This window comes from Phocoena phocoena, chromosome 14 (assembly GCF_963924675.1).
Source record: "Phocoena phocoena chromosome 14, mPhoPho1.1, whole genome shotgun sequence".
NCBI classification, from domain to species: domain Eukaryota; kingdom Metazoa; phylum Chordata; class Mammalia; order Artiodactyla; family Phocoenidae; genus Phocoena; species Phocoena phocoena.
The window spans coordinates 6,971,588-6,989,446 of NC_089232.1; the positions used below are offsets into that span (position 1 = coordinate 6,971,588).

Genomic DNA, 17,859 nt, shown 5'->3' on the forward strand with positions numbered 1-17,859 from the left:
TTGTCTTGAGGCCTCTTCTCCTGAACCCTAAATGAAGCCTTCCAGTTAACATACCCTGTCCACTTAGAAGGAGCCCTAAATCAGCCCTTCCCTACAAGGGAGACGTACATTAGCAAAATGGATCAATATACTAATATGGGAAATCCACGCCAGTACCTTTGTTAACCAGCCTGTTATCATTCAAAGATGTGAATACCTAACCCAGGAGCACCAAAGAGAAGGAATGACCCAGAGGAAATCTACTTAATTCAAGGAACAGAAGAAAAAAATTTCAAATGTAATTACAGTCTTCAGAAGGATTTGAAATTATTTGCATCAAATAAGAAGACCAGATTGGTATGAAAAAGAAGCAGTTACAGAACAAATGAGCACTCCGGAATTAAAAATAGGGTTGACGAAATTTAAAAATTTAACAGATAATAGCTGAAGTCTGAAGTCTGGAATATAAGGTTGAAAACATTTTTTTTTCTGAATATAAAGCAAAAGTCAGATGGAAGATATGAAAGGAAGTTAAGTTACATGGAAGATTTGTCAGGGTGGAAAGGTCAAATCCAGCTAGTAGGAATACCAGAAAAAGAAAATGGATATGAATAAATAATAATAGAAATAGAATTCCTCAGGAAATGAGCACTCATTGTCAAAAACACTTGTGTACAATGAAACAAGAGCAAGGAAAAAGAACAGACAGCAGAGAATTAGAGAGACCTCCAAGGACTTCAGATATTGGAATTACCAAGCCCAGAATATAACATAAGAGTGCTTACTTTAATTTACAGAAATGAGAGAATTGAAAATATGATAAAGAACAAAAACATTTGAAAATGTACTAATCAGAACCTCTAGAAGTTAGAAAATAAAAACAGAAATTAAAATTTCTTTGGTCAGGTTTAACAGCAGATTACACATAGGTGAAGAAAAAGTAATGAATCAGGAAACTTAAGAAATTATCTAGAATGTAGCCTAGAGAGACAGAAATGGAAAATATGAAAAGGAAGTTAACAAACCTGGAGTATAAAGTGAGAATTTACTAGAATTAACTAGAATTAACTTAACTAGAATTCCAGAAAAAGATAAGGGAACAGAGGGGATATTAAAGGAGATGATGGCTGAAAATATTCCAGAATTGAAAGACACTAACCCATAGATTCAAGAAACCCAATGAATCTTCCCAGTGAATCTTAAGCAGGATAAATAAAAAGAAGTCCACCCTAGACATATTATAGTTAAACTGCAAGCCACACAGGTAAAGGAAAAATTCTTAAAATGCCCTTAATAACTTCAAAGAAGTAACAATTAAACTTCCAGTTGACTTCTCAACAGCAGCCGTGTATCTGGAAATTGACAAGGTGATTCTCAAGTTTATTTGATAGAACAAGGGACCAAAAATAACTCAGACACTCCTTAAGAAGAAGCAGGTTGGAGCCTTGCCTTACTAATACTATTATATGAATGAATGAATGAATGAATGAATGAATGCATGTTTTAGCTAAGTAATGAAGATAATAATAAATTGAGCAATGAAACAGATATAAAGGACCCAGAAACAGACCACAGATTTATGAAAACTAGGTTCGTGTCAGAGCTAACAATGTAGATCAATGGGGAAAGAATGGGCTTCTTAATAGATAGTACCAGAATAATTGGTTATCTATAGGGAAAAAAAGGAAGCTATCTCCTACCTGACATCATATACAGAAACTATTCCAGGTATTTGTAGAAGACCTAAATGTGAACAGTAGAATTATACACTTTCAAAAGGTAATAGAGAACATCTTTCTGATGTGTTTCTTAAGTAGAACACCGAAAAAGTGTCAAATAAAGGAAAACGGCAGATTTTTTTTTTTTTTTTTTTGGCTGTACACGGGCCTCTCACTGTTGTTGCCTCTCCTGTTGCGGAGTGCAGGCTCCAGACGCTCAGGCTCAGCGGCTATGGCTCACGGGCCCAGCCGCTCCGCGGCATGTGGGATCTTCCCGGACCGGGGCACGAACCCGTGTCCCCTGCATCGGCAGGCGGACTCTCAAGCACTGCGCCACCAGGGAAGCCCAAAATGACAGATTTTTATAAGGAGATGCTGCACAGCAGTGAGGGTGAATGAACCAAAGCTATGCACATCACATTGGCTGAATCTAAAGTCATATCATTGAATGACAGAAGTAATCTCAGAAGAATGCCTACACTATGATTGCATTCATATGAAATTTAAAATCAGGAAAAACTAAAGACTTTTATTTACAAATTAATTCATGGTGGCAGAAACTGTCAAGAAAGGGAGAATGATTAACACAAAACTCCATTGCTAGCTAGCTGGGCTTGAATAGGACACAAGCTCAGGAGGCTTCTGGGTTATTTCTTGTCAGTGTCCCCTTTCTGGGCCTGGAAGGTGTTTTTACAGTTAACTCATTTTACTTTTTAAAAACTGTATATAAACATTTTTGTACACATTACATGCATGCTCTATTGAATTTCTCTTTAGGAAAAGCGTAGCCTTTACTTGAGACGAATGAACCTTTGCCACAATGAGATACAAGAATGAGAATCCATTTGACGTAAATATGGGAACCCTTGCCTTCTTTCAAGTGTAGTGGCCGTCCCTCCATGCAGGTCCAGTCTCTCTACTGTTCCTTAGAGGCTAATATATATGTTGTTATAATATTGTAAATTCCGTTACTCATGTATAATTTTTCTCATGGCCTATGGGCAATTCCCAAAATTAAATTATTGATAAAATTAATATTAATGAGGATGACTCATTAATAGTTACTGAACAGAATATAAATATTTTAAATCTTGGCTATGCCGGAGGAAAGGTATAGCTGTGCATAGTGGGATGTGAGTTGCCTCACTTTGCATAGTATAAAAGAAGAGGTACTGTCAGAAGTTGTTTAATCAAAAAATAGGTTAAATTTATTCAAAGTTAAGATACCCACTAGACACTAAAGTTTAACAGAACTAACAGAAAATTTAAGCGGAAGGGAGGTGGTAGTATAAGTGTATTAAATACCTTATCTCTCATTTTTCATATCAGAAATCGTTACATACTGTCTGAAGTTGATTCATCTAGAAATAAGCATATTACTTAGTGTTACAGTTGCAGGGCTACCAGGACTAATGACAAAAGCAAGCACAGTCGTTACCTTTACTCTACTGCTCAGTTTTTTTTCTTTACGCTGAGCACAGATTACTTTTATTGTAAAGTGGTAGCACAGCAAAACTTGCCTTCGAAGCAGAATACAGCCTAGGTCTATTTTGATTTCCTTTTCATAGCGCTAATTATGGTACTCCAGCAGTGCAGTCATTTTCAGTTGAAGGGGCGTGAATTAGATATTATCTATGTTTCCAGAGAGACTACTCGACATAAAAGTCCTTGGTAGATTTACTGGATTAGACATGTAGCTACTGTCATTTTTTAAGTGACCTATTGGAGTCATCAAGCTGTTTCATACCTTAACTTGTATACCGTCTCAGTGGTATGTGTACCTTTCTCCTCTTTTTCCACTGTAGCGTGGGACACTGCATTAATGATAGGTCATCAGACAGAAGACATATACTGAGCATGTAATATATGTTTGGTACTGTGGAAGACTCAGGTAGACAAATATGGAGTGTCAAGTTGAAAGTATACATGTAATATACATATACACATACATACGTATTTATATGTGAGTATGAATGTATACATTTTCTTTCTATGGCTCGTTTTTTCTCTTTCTCTCTTTATATTTCCGCCTGCAAAATGACCACACTGCACCTGAGCCTATCTCTTATGCCCAGTGTCTTAAAGATCAGTGCAGGTTCCTTCCCTAGGAGAGCAGTGTTGAATCTATCATGAAAACAGCTGGAATAATCAGGACGAAGCCCCACCAGTCCTCATTGGCGGCGGAGAGGAAACATCTCCTGAGCACCCAACTGAAAAATCCCTTACTGAGAATTTTTTCCAGCTCACATTCATCATTTTCCCTCGGGTCCTTATAAAGAGCCTATGATTCTCCATGGCTTGTGCACATAGACACTTCAAGTTAACTTCAGAAATTACATCACGTAAAATTTCCAGACATTGGGGAGAATTTTGTGTTTCATTCTTTCTGAAGGGCAAACATAGTTTTACTTCCTGACTCCATCCTGCGTTTCCTTTTCTCCAAAAAGGTTAATTCATGATCAACTGAGAGCACTCATTCCCCGACTGTTCATAAATGCCCAGTTTGGCCCCATTGCATCCTTCCTGTTCGCCAGAACCTATTCTGTTTTCCCTGTTGCCACAACATAAGTGCTGCTAAGATAATCAGCTGCAGCTTTGTTCCTGCGCCAATCCGGCTCCCGATTCCTACAGCCCCCAGATCCCATGTGCAATAAGGCCTCTGTCCTCTCAGCCCACGGGTTGTCTGGCAGCATTGTTGGTCAAGGTAAAACATATTTATTCAGACATCCAAACAATGTCTTCATGTATCATATTGATTTCCTTTTTTTTAATGACACAAGTTGTTGAGAAACGTTTACTCCTGGGCTTCTGAGCCTGCTGCCTACATTCCTGATGATGATTGGATGTGGGGTAACTTCTGGCAGCTCCAGACCAGGGAAAGTAACCAATTTCTCCAAATTAAAGGGGAAAAAAAAGATCACTATGTTTGAGAAAAATTAAACCTCCATTTAGTTTTATCTTAGGTAATGCAGGTGTTACAACTCTGTACTTTAGGATTCTGGCAGGAATTGTGGTTTCTCATTTGAAAAGTGATTTTGGACAGTACTAAGGTTATTTTCTAGCACCAAAGCCAGTTGACAAGGTCTTGCATGTCTCCTAAGTGAGTTTACAACAAACCTGGCCTGGAAGAGAAAATATATTATGAACGTACAAGCTTTAGAGCAAGTTTATTAATTCTCTGCCTCTGTTTTTCCTTCAGCATGGTTTCCCACGTACTGGGGCTCCGTCAGTGTTTGGTACTGAGGCAGTTAAAATAGATGTGACTTTTCACAAGGTGACTGTCCCTCACGTATGTCCCGGCAGTGTGTAGACACACATTAACACAGTTACATCTGAGATAGATGTGTGCACTATATGTCACTGTCTTCTTTCTCTCACAACCGTTCTGTTTGAAAGAACGAAAAGGAAAAGAAATTATAAAGTTTACTTTTGAGTTCAGTTTGGACGATATCTTCAGAATGTGTTCATCATGTAATTTAGGGGGTCATTCCCAAGCCTTGGTGACAATAAGCTAATGGCTACAGCTGACAAAAGGGACTTGGTACAGGACATAGGCCTGAAGCCCTAAACAGCAGACTGGGGGATTCTGTGAGGTCTCCAGGCCTGACTTGAAAGAGCAAAGCAAAGCAAGTTGCCACCATCAGGCCCATCTCTTGCAACTCATAACCTTCTCTGGGGTATGTTAAACTATTAGCACTACATAACCAGCCTAACTAACCACAGCTAACTCACAATGGCAGTCATGACCTTCCTCCATCCCGTAGCCTCAAGAAAACAAAAAGAAGTGCCTTACAATACAAGGATGTATGGTGTCAAGCCATCAGTGGTCGAGGATCTAAGACTTACATTATGTCAATTGCAAGAGGAATTTGCCCTTTAAAACTACAAGAAACGAACTGGTTCCAGGCTCCCTTCATTAAAACCCATTCAATCCTCGGTGACCACAGACGGCAGAAACATTTCTTTAACTAGTCTCTCAGATGGCCAGGAAGGATTTCTGATTTATATCTTATTCTGCATTAACAGGATGACCCCAGAACCTGCTGCTGGGGCTCTCTGTGGGGTGTAATTCTTGAGAATCTTGTAAGCTAGGGTGCAACCTCAGTGTTGTGTAGAATTCTCTCCTCCAAGTTCTGATGTCACCTGACCTGGTTTAGCTTGTGTTAGCAGAAGGGATCAGAATCCAAAACGCCTTGCATCTAGAATGCTAATGGGGTTTATTTCCTTAAGTTTCCTGTAAAAGAAGTAGAAGGAAACAGATTCCATCTGTAAGGTATTCATCTTTTGGCAGGGTCTCCACTCTGAACCTCTGCTTGTTTGCAAACAGCTCCGTAGTACCTATTCACAGATCCTTGCCTGGGCCATTGTATTACAAAGAAGAAATTATTTTGCAAATCCGGTTCTTGGACAATAAAAAAGATGTTTGTAAAGCCTCCTGCTGCACATTTTGAATGGTTGTTAGTAGGAGTGTGGAAATATATTGAACCTCTCTTAAATCTTATAGGCTGTAACGCTCACATGTTGGTATTTTCTTCCTTTTTAAGAGAAAGGTGATGCTGAGCCAGGGAGTCCAGACAATGGCACATCGAATACATCGTAAGTCTGTTTCCTGTTTCTATCCCGAGATGACTGTTCCTTAATATGCTTATAATATGAAAGAGCGCAAATAACTTGTTATAGTAACAGTAATAATGGAAAGAAGGCTGTGGTTCTCTTTCTCATGATAATGTGTTTTTAAATGCTTTTGGGTGCGTATGCATTTTGAAGTCTTTCTTATGCTTTAGCCCAGTAAGAATAATCTTGAAAACACAAGGCTCCTCTTCATAAAGTACAAATGTAACGAGATTTGACGGTATTATTTTGGCAGGGGGAGGGGAGGAAAGCTTTTGGAATTTGCTTGGCAACTTCCATCACTGTCATAAATAATTAGAGGACTTTTCACACATACTAGGAGATAGTCTGTCCTGCACACCTGGGAAGTACCAGTGTCATTTTAAAGCCTGCCCTTTGCAACCTGACCTCTGAATTATGTGAAATATACAGTTATAGATATCTCTGGACCCTCAAGGGTTTGTTCATAGTTTTGAGTTAACAAACACAGTTTTGAAAAGATAAGAAAAGGCTTTTAAAACATGTTCTTCACTCTACGTTTTGTCTTTTTCCCCTCGATAGCCAAGAAATCCAAAAAATGTTTTGACGATTAATTCGATGCCAAATTTATATGCCAAAGTTTACATAATTCACAAGCTAACAAATTATTTTAGCTCCATAGGAATTAGTAACAGGTTTACTCCTTAAAAATCATTATTTTTTATCTTTTCTGAGGAGTTAAATGTATTTTCTTATTATAAGACCGTTTTGTGCATATATCTATATTTGGACCAGTGCTCTTATTACTAAGCATTTAAAGAGCTATTCATTAGAAATGACAGCTTACGATATAACATTATTGAGTGTATTTGTCCAAGATCTGTTTCTCAATCTAGGAAGAGCCTTTGGCTTACATAGGATGGCTGTTTGTTTCGTAAAGGTTATGATTACATGTTTCTTAAGATGTTACCCTAAAAGTTCAAAATAGTTCCATTATCATGATTTCTAATGATATAATGAATGTGACTGGTTTTAAATGGTTAAAATATTACTAATTTTTAAATTTTTGATTGTAAAATATAGTAGGAGAAGGGTTTTAATGCCATCTGGAGGCATTCTAGAGAACTGAAATGGGTAGAATCATTTAAATATGTAGTTCTTTTGAGCAGTGTTTGAGACTAGATAAGAATTTATGCAACTAGAATGTCAACTATTTGGGAGTAAGTTATATTTTTTTATAAATAATTTTATAAAAGTGTTAATTACTGTAGAAACAACAATTTTTCAAATTCTCATTAACAAATCATCTTAAAAACAGGCAAAGGAGCATACAAAATATTTTGGAAAGCTGCTAGCATCCTGCATTTAATTTTTTCAAATTTAAAATCACATTCAGTGGGCTCCGATTTTGTTAATACAGTTTGATGTGCCGCTAAAGTTCTCCGCCCCTTATACATCTCCGAAAAGTCCATTCTCTAAAAGAATTGGTTTCCATAACTCATTACCTTATCAAAATAAATATGTTGTCTGAGGAATTATTTTTAAACCCTCTGGAGATCTGTGAGCAGTGAAAGTTTGAAGCATCACCCCACATTCTTGTCTCTTTGAGCAAAACAGACTTAGTCATCCATCTCATATCCTGCCTCTTGAACTAGAAACAGCAGAAATAAAGCCTGAGGCTGCAAGTATCCATCTTAAAAGTGGAGAATTCTAAACTTGATCCTCCCAAAGAACCTTCTAACCGTGGTCTGTTATAATTAGGCAAGAGGAGCAGCTCGTTATGAATAAAGAGCAGGGACTCAGGATGCCTTAGACTTGCGTAGCATTTTACAGTCTCTGTGTGGTATCCTATCTGAGCTTTATCTATGCAGACAGATAGGTAAGACAGTATCCTCATTTCATATATAAGGAATCTAAGGATCAGAAAAGTCATTCAACTTAAGTGAAAAAATTGGGACACACATCTTTGGATATTCAGCTTTTTTGGCCATTTACCATACTGAGGGGTCAGGGGATCTTAGGAGACAAAACAAAGTCATAAGTCAGAACCAAGGAGAAAAGTGGGGACCCATTTATTTGTTAAGTGGTAAGTGTATTAGTTTGCTAGGGCTGCTGTAACAAAGTAGCATAGACTGGGTCCCTTAAACAACTGAAATTTATTGTCTCAGTTCTGGAGGCTAGAAGCCCAAGATCAGTCATTAGGGTTTGTTTCTCCTGTGAAAGAAGGATCAATTCCAGACCTTGTTCGTTGTTTTGTAGATAAACATCTTCTCCCTGTGTTTCTTCACATCATCTTCCTTCTCTGCATGTCTCTGTGTCCAAATTTCCCCTTTTTATAAAAATACTAGTTATGTCGGATTATCGCCCACCCTAATGTTCTCATTTTAACTTGATTACCCTGTGAAGATGCTATCTCAAAATAAAATCACATTCTGAAGTACTGGAGGTTAGGACTTCAACATGTGGATTTTGAGAGGACATTCAACATTAAGGGTCAGAGCAATCAAAATGACTTAGCAGCCAGGTTAGGAGAATCAGGAGTATACAGATGCCAGAAGATGGAACAAGGTGATAAAACAGACCAAAAATTATGAGCTCCATGGAAACCAAAGAGGTGAAGGAGAGCTGAAAACTGTAAATAACATACACATAGGCACTAGGAAAGATACCTCTTCTACATTTGTGGTTTGGTGGGACAGACTTGGCTTCAGTAATGCCTATACATCCCTCTGTCTGTATAGTTCCATGACCTCTGAGTCATTTAAAGCCACTTTTTGGTTTTAAATTGTAGTATAAAATTGAGAGTATCCAGACAGCTCATTTTATGAAAAAGCATCTTTCCTCACTAGCCTCTTTTAAAAACGAGAGATTAGCATTGTTTGCAATGTCCAAGACATGGAAGCAACCTAAGTGTTCACTGATGGATGAATGGATAAAGAAAATGTGGTATCTGTACGCAATGGAATATTATTCAGCCATAGAGGGAAATCCTGCTACTTGCGACAACATGGATTGACCTTGAGGGCATCATCCTAAGTGAAATAAGTCAGGCAGAGAAAAACAAATACCATATGACCTCATTTGTATGTAAAATCTTAAAAAAAAAAAAAAAAAGGGCTTCCCTGGTGGCACAGTGGTTGAGAGTCCGCCTGCCAATGCAGGGGACACGGGTTCGTGCCCCGGTCCGGGAAGATCCCGCATGCCACGGAGCGGCTGGGCCCATGAGCCATGGCCGCTGAGCCTGCACGTCCGGAGCCTGTGCTCCGCAACGGGAGAGGCCACAATGGTGAGAGGCCCGCGTACTGCAAAGAAAAAAAACCAAAAAACTCTGGATGAAATATTTTTTACAAAACAAAACTATTTGAAGACACTAGAGGCTGATCAAAAGAAGGCAGAAATGTTGGCAATTTGATCCTTGAGAGAAAGAATTGGAATGCATGAGACCTACATTTTTACAGCTTCTCTCCTGAGGGCACTCCCCATTCCACCAAGAGTAACTACAACTCAAGGCCATAGTCATATATTCTTGAAGTGTATGAGGATGGAGTTCAAGCCTGCCAGAGTGGCTGGGATTTAAGGGAAGAAATTCCAGAAAGGAGGCAGCCATAGAGAAGAGAGTTCCACTTCTGTATATAAATTCTCCTCCATGCTTGGGTGACTTCTAAACTGCATAGGTATCGGAGAAAGGCCAGTGAGCCCAGTGGAAAACAATAGCTAGAGAGCTGAAAAGCTGAGCAGACATTTCAATAGCTGCCTACTGCCTACAAAGATTGCCTGTAGAGTTTGGAATTTGAATCTCACCCAAGTTACAGGGACTTGGCAAACACTTAGGTTTTTGTCTGAACCCTCAGAAAGGCCTCGCCTTAAGAATAAAGGATTCATCCTAAAACTAAGGGCAAAACCAAAGTAGGTCATAACAAAGTGTAATCCTAAGCATTCACAAGTTCAGCTAGTAATTTGTCTGAAACAAAAATATTAACACTCTTTAAAGGAATAAAACAGATCTAGAGCCTCTATTACATGTCATTCATATTTATTATCTAATCAAAAATTAACAGATATGTATAGAAATAGGAAATTGTTATCCATAATCAAGTAAAAATGTAATTGCTATAATAGAACTTGAAGTAACCTAAATGTTGGAATTTTCAGGCAATAACTTTAAAGCAGGTGTTAAAATATATTCAAGAATATAAAAGAAAACATGGTCATAATAATTGAAAGAAGAAGACTCTCAGCAGGGAAATGGAAATGATTAAGAAGAGCCAAGTGAAAATTCTGGAACTGAAAAGTAAAATATTTGAAACAAAAATTTCACTGGATAGCCTTAGTGAAGAATGGAAATGACCAAATAAAGGGTAAGTAAACTTAAAGTCAGATCAATAAGCATTATCCAATATGCAGAACAGTGAGAATGAAGATTAAAAACAATAAACAGAACCTCAGTGAATTATAGGACAATATCAAGTAGTATAATACACATGTAATTGGGGTCTGAGAAGGAGAGGACAGAAAAAACAGATCAGAAAAAATATTCAAAGAGATGACAGCTGAAGGCATCCCAAACTGGCTGAACACCTTAACTTACAAATGCAAGAAGCTTAACAAATCCTAAGCAGGATAAATAAAAGAAAACCACACCTTGAAACGTTACAGTAAAATTGCTAAAACCTATATTAAAGGTAAAGAGAAAAATCTTGAACATTGCCGGAGATAAATGACATATTAGGTAAAAGGTTAACAGTGACGCAGTTAACCATAGGATTCCCACCAACAACAACAGAGGCTAGAATATAATGCAAAGGTGTCTTTAAAGTGCTGGAAGACAAAATAAAAACAATAAATTAAAAAAAAATAAAGAACTGTATCAAGCTAGAATTCTAAATTTAGCAAAAATATCCTTCAAAACAAGGTGAAATAAAGACATTTTTGGTTTTTCAAAATCTGAGAAAATTTATTTCCAGAAGGCCTGCACTACAATCTGTGATAAAGGAAATTTGTCAGGCTGAAGGGGAATAATCTCAGGGGGAAGTTCAGACCTACACGAAGGAAGTATTTACAGGAAATGATAAATATTTATGTAAATACAAGAGATTATGTAATGTAAAAAACAAAATACTCTTATGGGACTTATGATGTATGTAGATGTAAAATGTATGACAAAAATACCACAGAGGATAAGAGAGGGCAAGTGGAATTGCATGACTCTAAGATTCTTATATTTTATGTGAAGTGATATAATATTAAATCCAAGTAGACTGGCAATAAGTTAAGGATGCATAGTATAATAACCAGAAAAAACACTAAAAAAAAAAAAAACCAAAAAAAGCATAAATGTCATTGGAGGAATGAAAATAAAACACCAAAATAAATTAGATTTGAAAGACTGCCTACTGTCTATAAGATATACAATTTAAATATAAAAACACAGTAGGTTGAAGCCAGAAGAGGAAAAGATAGACTGTGTAAACAGTAAGCATAAGAAAGCTAGTGTGACACTATTAAACTACCATACAGACTGCTAGACAAAGAGTATTAGAATAGGTAAAAAGAACATTTTACCATGCTAAAAAGGTCAGTGAATGAGGAAAACAGACCAGTCATAAATATGTACATATTTACTAAGAGATTATCAAAATATATGAAACAAAAACTGACAGAACAATAATAATAGAGATTTTTAACATCCATTTATTCAGTAATCAGTATAAAAATTAAACAGAATATTAGGAAGTATATACAAACACCTTCAGAAAATAGAAGAGGAAGAAAAACTACCCAATTCATTGTATAAGGCCAGTATAACCTTGATACCAAAATCTGACATAAACCTTATAAGAAAAGAAAATTGTAATCCAATATCTCTTATAAACACTAAAAAATCCTTAATAAAACATTAGCATATATGTTCCAGTGATATATGAAAAGGACATTATTCATTATAACTAAGTAGGGTTTAATCCACCGTATTAATAGAATGAAGGAGAAAAACCATATGATCCTCTAAAACAATGAAGGCAAAGCATTTGACATGATTCAACACCCATCCATGATTTTTAAAACTCTCAGCAAACTAGTACAAGAAGGGAACTTGTTTAATCTGACAAAGGGCATCTACCCCCAGACCTACTGCTAATGTCTTATTTAATGGTGAAATACCAAACACTTTCCTCCCAAGATCAAGAACATAGCAGTAATGTCTGCATTTATCACTTCTATTCAGCATTGTAGTTCTAGTCAGTACAATAAGGCAAGAAAAAGAAATAATAGGCATAAAGATGGAAAAATCTTTTGGAAAAATCTTTATGAATGATTGTTTATAGAGAAAATCCTAAGAAATTTAATAAACAACTGCCAGAACCAATAAAAGAATTTAGCAGGGTCAGTTTACAAAAATCAGTTGTGTTTCTAATAACAGTAAACAATTGCAAAATGAAATTTAAAAAGCAGTCCCATTTGCAATGATATAAAATACTTAATAAATTTAACAAAAGACATATAAGACTTGTACACTGAAAGCTATTAAACCTTGATGAGAGAAATTTTAGACTTTAATGGAGAGATATTCATAAATTGGAAGACTCCTAATGTTAATATATCAGTTCTTCTCATAATGATATACAGATACAACACAGTGTTGATCAGAAGGCCAACAGGGCACTTTTCTAGAAAATGACAAGTTGATTCTAAAATTTTTATAGAAAAGCAAGGGTCCTAGGTAGCCAAAACAGTCTTGAAGAAGAGCAGGGTTGGAGGCCTTACAGTACCTGATTTCAAGACTTACTGTAAAACTAAAGTAATGAAGGCAGTGCAGCATGGACGTGGACAGACAAATCAATGGAACAAAACAGAGTCTAGAAATAGACCCACACATATATGGTCAACTGATTTTTGACAAAGACAAGTCTTCAACAAATGGTGCTGGAGGAGCTACTGGGGGAAAATCTGAATCTCACTTAAGACACAATTGAGATGGATCACAGACCTCCATTTAAAGGCCCAAACTATAAAGCTTCTAAAGGAAAACATGGGACAATATCGCACAACCTGCAATGATTTCTTACAGAAATCACAAAACCACAGAAAATAAAAGAAAACCCCGATGAATTGGATTTCATCAAAATTCAAAACATCTGGTCATCAAAATGACAAGGCAAGACACAAACTGGGAGAATATACTTGCAATACATATATCTGACAAATAGTTTGTATCCAGAATGTATAAGGAACTCTGACAATTCAATAACAAAACGATAAAGACACAAATTTTTTAAATGGGCAAAGCCTCGAACCGACAAAGAAGATATACAAATGTCCAGTAAGGAACTGAAAACATGCATTTTACTAATAATATTCATCTTCAGGGAAATGCAAATTAAAGCCACAATGAGATACCACTGTATACACCCACTAGAATGACTAAAATTGAAAAGACCAACACCACCAAATAGTCAGGAGATATGAAGCCATTGGAACCCTAGTGCATTGCTGATGGGAGCATAAAATGGCATAACCATTTTTAAAAACTGTTCCTTTTACACACATTTATTGCATTCCCCAGCAATTAGGCACACACTTGGTACTAGATCCAACAATTCCATTTGTAATTATTAGCATGGGAAAAAAGAGAAACGCATGTCCTTTAAAAGGTTAGTACAAGAATTTGGGCTTCCCTGGTGGCAGAGTGGTTGAGAGTCTGCCTGCCGATCCAGGGGACATGGGTTCGTGCCCCGGTCCAGGAAGATCCCACATGGAGCCTGCACATCCGGAGCCTGTGCTCCGCAATGGGAGAGGCCACAACAGTGAGAGGCCCGCGTACCGCAAAAAAAAAAAAAAAAAAAAGATTAGTACAAGAATTTTAATAGCAGCTTTATTCTTGAGAGTCAAAAACTGGAAACAACCCCAATATACATCAGCTGGTAAATGGATAAACAATCTTGGTATACTGGAATACCTTCCAATATATTGGAAACATAATGGAATACTTCTAATAAAAAACAAATTCCCCAACTTGGTCTATAGATTCAATGCAATCTGAATCAAAATTCCAGCAAGGTATTTTGTGGATATCAACAAACTGATTTTAAAGTCTCATTGGAAAAGCAAAAGACATAGAATAGCCAATACGGTATTGAAGGAGAAGAACAAAGTTGGAGAACTGACTCTACCCGACTTCAAGACTTACTATAAAGCTACGGTGTTGGCAAAAGAATAGGTAAGTCAATCAGCGGAACAGAATAGAGAGCCCAGAAATAGACCCACGTAAATATAGTCAGCTGGTCTTTGACAAAGGATCAAGGGCAATACAATGGATAAAGATGGTCTTTAAAACAAATGGTGGTAGAACACTGCATATCCACATGCAAAAAAATGAATCTAGACACAGACCTTACACCCCTTGCTAAAATTAACCCAGAATGGATCACAGACCTAAATGTAAAACACAAAACTATAAAACTCCTAAAAGACAACATAGAAGAAAACCTACATGACCTTGACTATGGTGATGACTTTTTAGAGCAAGTGACTAAGGTAGTGCCTGCAGAGGAAGAGCAGACTGAGATCCTGTTAGTTTGTCATCTTCACTAGGAAAGTTCTAGGAATAAGGAGCAAATGGAGATTTCCAAGCTACAGCAAAGACCACAATTTCACAGGGTCACCGTGCCTGCTTAATCCAGATTTGCCCACCACTGGCAAGTCCACGCTTAAGTCAGAGGTCAAAAGCGTAGGCTTGCAGAAAACTCCTAACAGAGGACCTGTCTGCATTTGAACGAAGTACCTATTACTTTAAAGAATAAATGAGGATTCAAAAATGACCTTCATAAATTAAGGAAATTGGATTAAACACAAATAGTTAAACTTCTAGAAGAAAAAAAATTAACAAAATGAAGCAGAAGGAAATGGTCTACCAGGTGTGTACATTGTACAGTAAAAGACTTGGAAACTCCTATAAGCTCAAACTGAATTAGAGCAGCCCATGAAATCTTATTTCTCCCAGGTTAATATAGTAGTTGGAAGTAATATATGGAAAGTGCCCATTACCTAGTAGGCACTCAGTAAATACTTATTACTGCATTTAATAGGATTCATGATTTAGAAAAGATAGAAAACAACCCTATCTCTGCAGTTGGTACAGATCAGAGCTTAATGAGAATTGTCATCTCTCCTTTAAAAAAGGTGACATGCTTAGAAAGGGTTAAGTTTACAAAGGTCTTCTAGTGAAGCCAGAGCTGTGAAGAAGAACGCAGAGTGGTCCGTCTTCTCCAGACATGTCAGCCGGAACGAGCTCTTCTCCCAGCCTTCAGACAATAGGACCAGAGGCCAGCAGTGCATGGCTTTACCTCTCCCCAAAGGAGAATGCATAGCCAGGAGGTGGCTGGAGAGTTCACCTCCACCACGGACTTCTAATTTTAAATGTCTTAGAAGACTTGGATATCACTGACTGATGGAACAGAGTGGGTCTAATGGTGATGCCCAGAGCTCCTTTCCAGATGTCTGATGTGCACCTGTGAGTCATTTATAAAGGTGGAAGGTGAAGCGTGTTTATATCAATGAGAAGTATTTACCTCCATCAGTTCAGGCTGCTATAACAAGCCACTGTAGACTAGGTGGCTTATAAACAGGAGAAATTTCTCTCACGGTTTTGGAGCCCAGGAAGTCTAGGATCAAGGTGCCGGCAGATTCAGTGTCTGGGCCACTTCCTGGTTTGCAGATGGCCATCTTCTCGCTGTGTCCTCACATGGCAAAGAGCAGAGAGGGGAGAAGCAAGCTCTTTCGTGTCTCTTCTTATAAGGGCATTAATCCCATTCGTGATGGTTCTACCCTCATGACTAATTACCTCCCAGGCCCAGCTCCTAATACCATCACAATGGGGGTTAGAATTTCAACATATGTTTGGGGGGAGGGGAACACAAACATTCCATGCATAGTTATTTATTAAAAATATCTTATGCCCATTGTAGAATTACCTTAGAAAATGTTAAATATGGAGGGAAAATATACAGAGGAACAATTATGTGCTAAACATATAAAGAAATCTATCACTTACGCATGTGCTTTTAATAATAAGATTATACAAACTGATCATATAATAGGTTTTGGAATTTGAGAGATCAAAGTCAATTTGAGAACTGTTACCAAAAGATGTTTTTTTTTTTTTCAGAGAAGTTTAAAACCTTCCTGATATTTATTTTGGCCATAGCAATGCGTGTCTAAAATGATGAACTGTGACTGTTCTTTTAGCCTACGAGGTACCTTCCCCAGAGACTTCCTTTCCGTATCTGTTTAAGTAATTTGCCAGGCTCCTGTCTGCTAGGAAAATGAGAAATCTAGTATAGACACTTTGCCTAGAGAAAATTGGCCAGATCCCATTTCTCCAACGCTTAGACACTAAGAATAAAAAATAACGTAGGAAGGGTCTCTAGGGCTCCTTGGACCCCCTTGTTATGTAGATGAATAAATTAGACCGAAGGCCTTTGAGAGGTATGGCTTGTCCAGTGGATAAGGAGGGAAGGCCTTGACCCAGCCTTCAAAGACCAACAAGTCCAGCTGGGGCTGGGCACCATTGCTGAAGGAAAAGAGAGGTGAGAAGGCTGTCAGTTTTACCTGAAAAGGAAATTAGATGTTGCTGTTGTGTTGGTTATACCATCAGATTAAAACAGCAAACAGATCCAGGAACGTAGATTGGAAATTATGCCATCACAGAACAAGACTGCAAACCTTATCTTTCATGTTCGTACACCAGACTGGAAGGCCCATGGTCCCAGAGGTCATAGAAGAAAATTCTTCAGCAAAACTAGGAAGTCTGTTCCCCTCTCTTGTTCTGTTCCCCTCTCTTGTTTTGTTCCCCTAGACTGATGCTTTCTCTTTCCTCTACGCCTGGACTCCATCCAAACACACCTCTCCTCAAGGTGTCATCTAGGTCAGCATTTCTCAAGCTTTTTTGGGGTAATTTAAAGGGTTTTAATTTTAATTGTGATAAGATATGCATAGCATAAAATTTATAGTCTTTAACCATCTTTAAGGGGCATTAAGTCCATTCACATTGTTGTGGCTCCCATCACCATGAAGGGGCATTAAGTCCATTCACATTGTTGTGGCTCCCATCACCATGAAGGGGCATTAAGTCCATTCACATTGTTGTGGCTCCCATCACCATGAAGGGGCATTAAGTACATTCACATTGTTGTGGCTCCCATCACCATGAAGGGGCATTAAGTACATTCACATTGTTGTGGCTCCCATCACCATGAAGTATTCCCAGAACTCTTCATCTTCTCAAACTGAAACTCTGTCCCCATTAATAGGCCAAATTAATAACTTGCCATAGCTAGTAACTCTCCATTTCCTCCTCTCTCCAGCCCCTGGAAACCACTACTCTGCTTTCTGTCTCTCTAATTTTGACTACTCTAGGGACCTCATATAAGTGGAATCAGATAGTATTTGTCCTTTCGTGTCTGGCTTATTTCACTTAGCATTATGTTTTCAAGGTTCATCCATGTCGTAGCAGGTGTCAGAATTTCCTTCCTCTTCAAAAAGGCATTTTCTTTCTTTTTAAAACTGAATAACATTC

General features: G+C 37.7%; 1 protein-coding gene across 1 annotated transcript in view; it reads left to right on the top strand.

Annotated features, from left to right (window-relative positions):
- The window catches only part of AFF3 (ALF transcription elongation factor 3), a 556,703-nt gene that overhangs the window by 375,089 nt on the left and 163,755 nt on the right, over positions 1–17,859 (top strand). Inside the window, exon 12 of the mRNA XM_065891597.1 lies at positions 6,242–6,293. Within this exon, the coding sequence (XP_065747669.1) occupies positions 6,242–6,293 (52 nt within the window). The remainder of the gene's footprint in view (positions 1–6,241; positions 6,294–17,859) is intronic.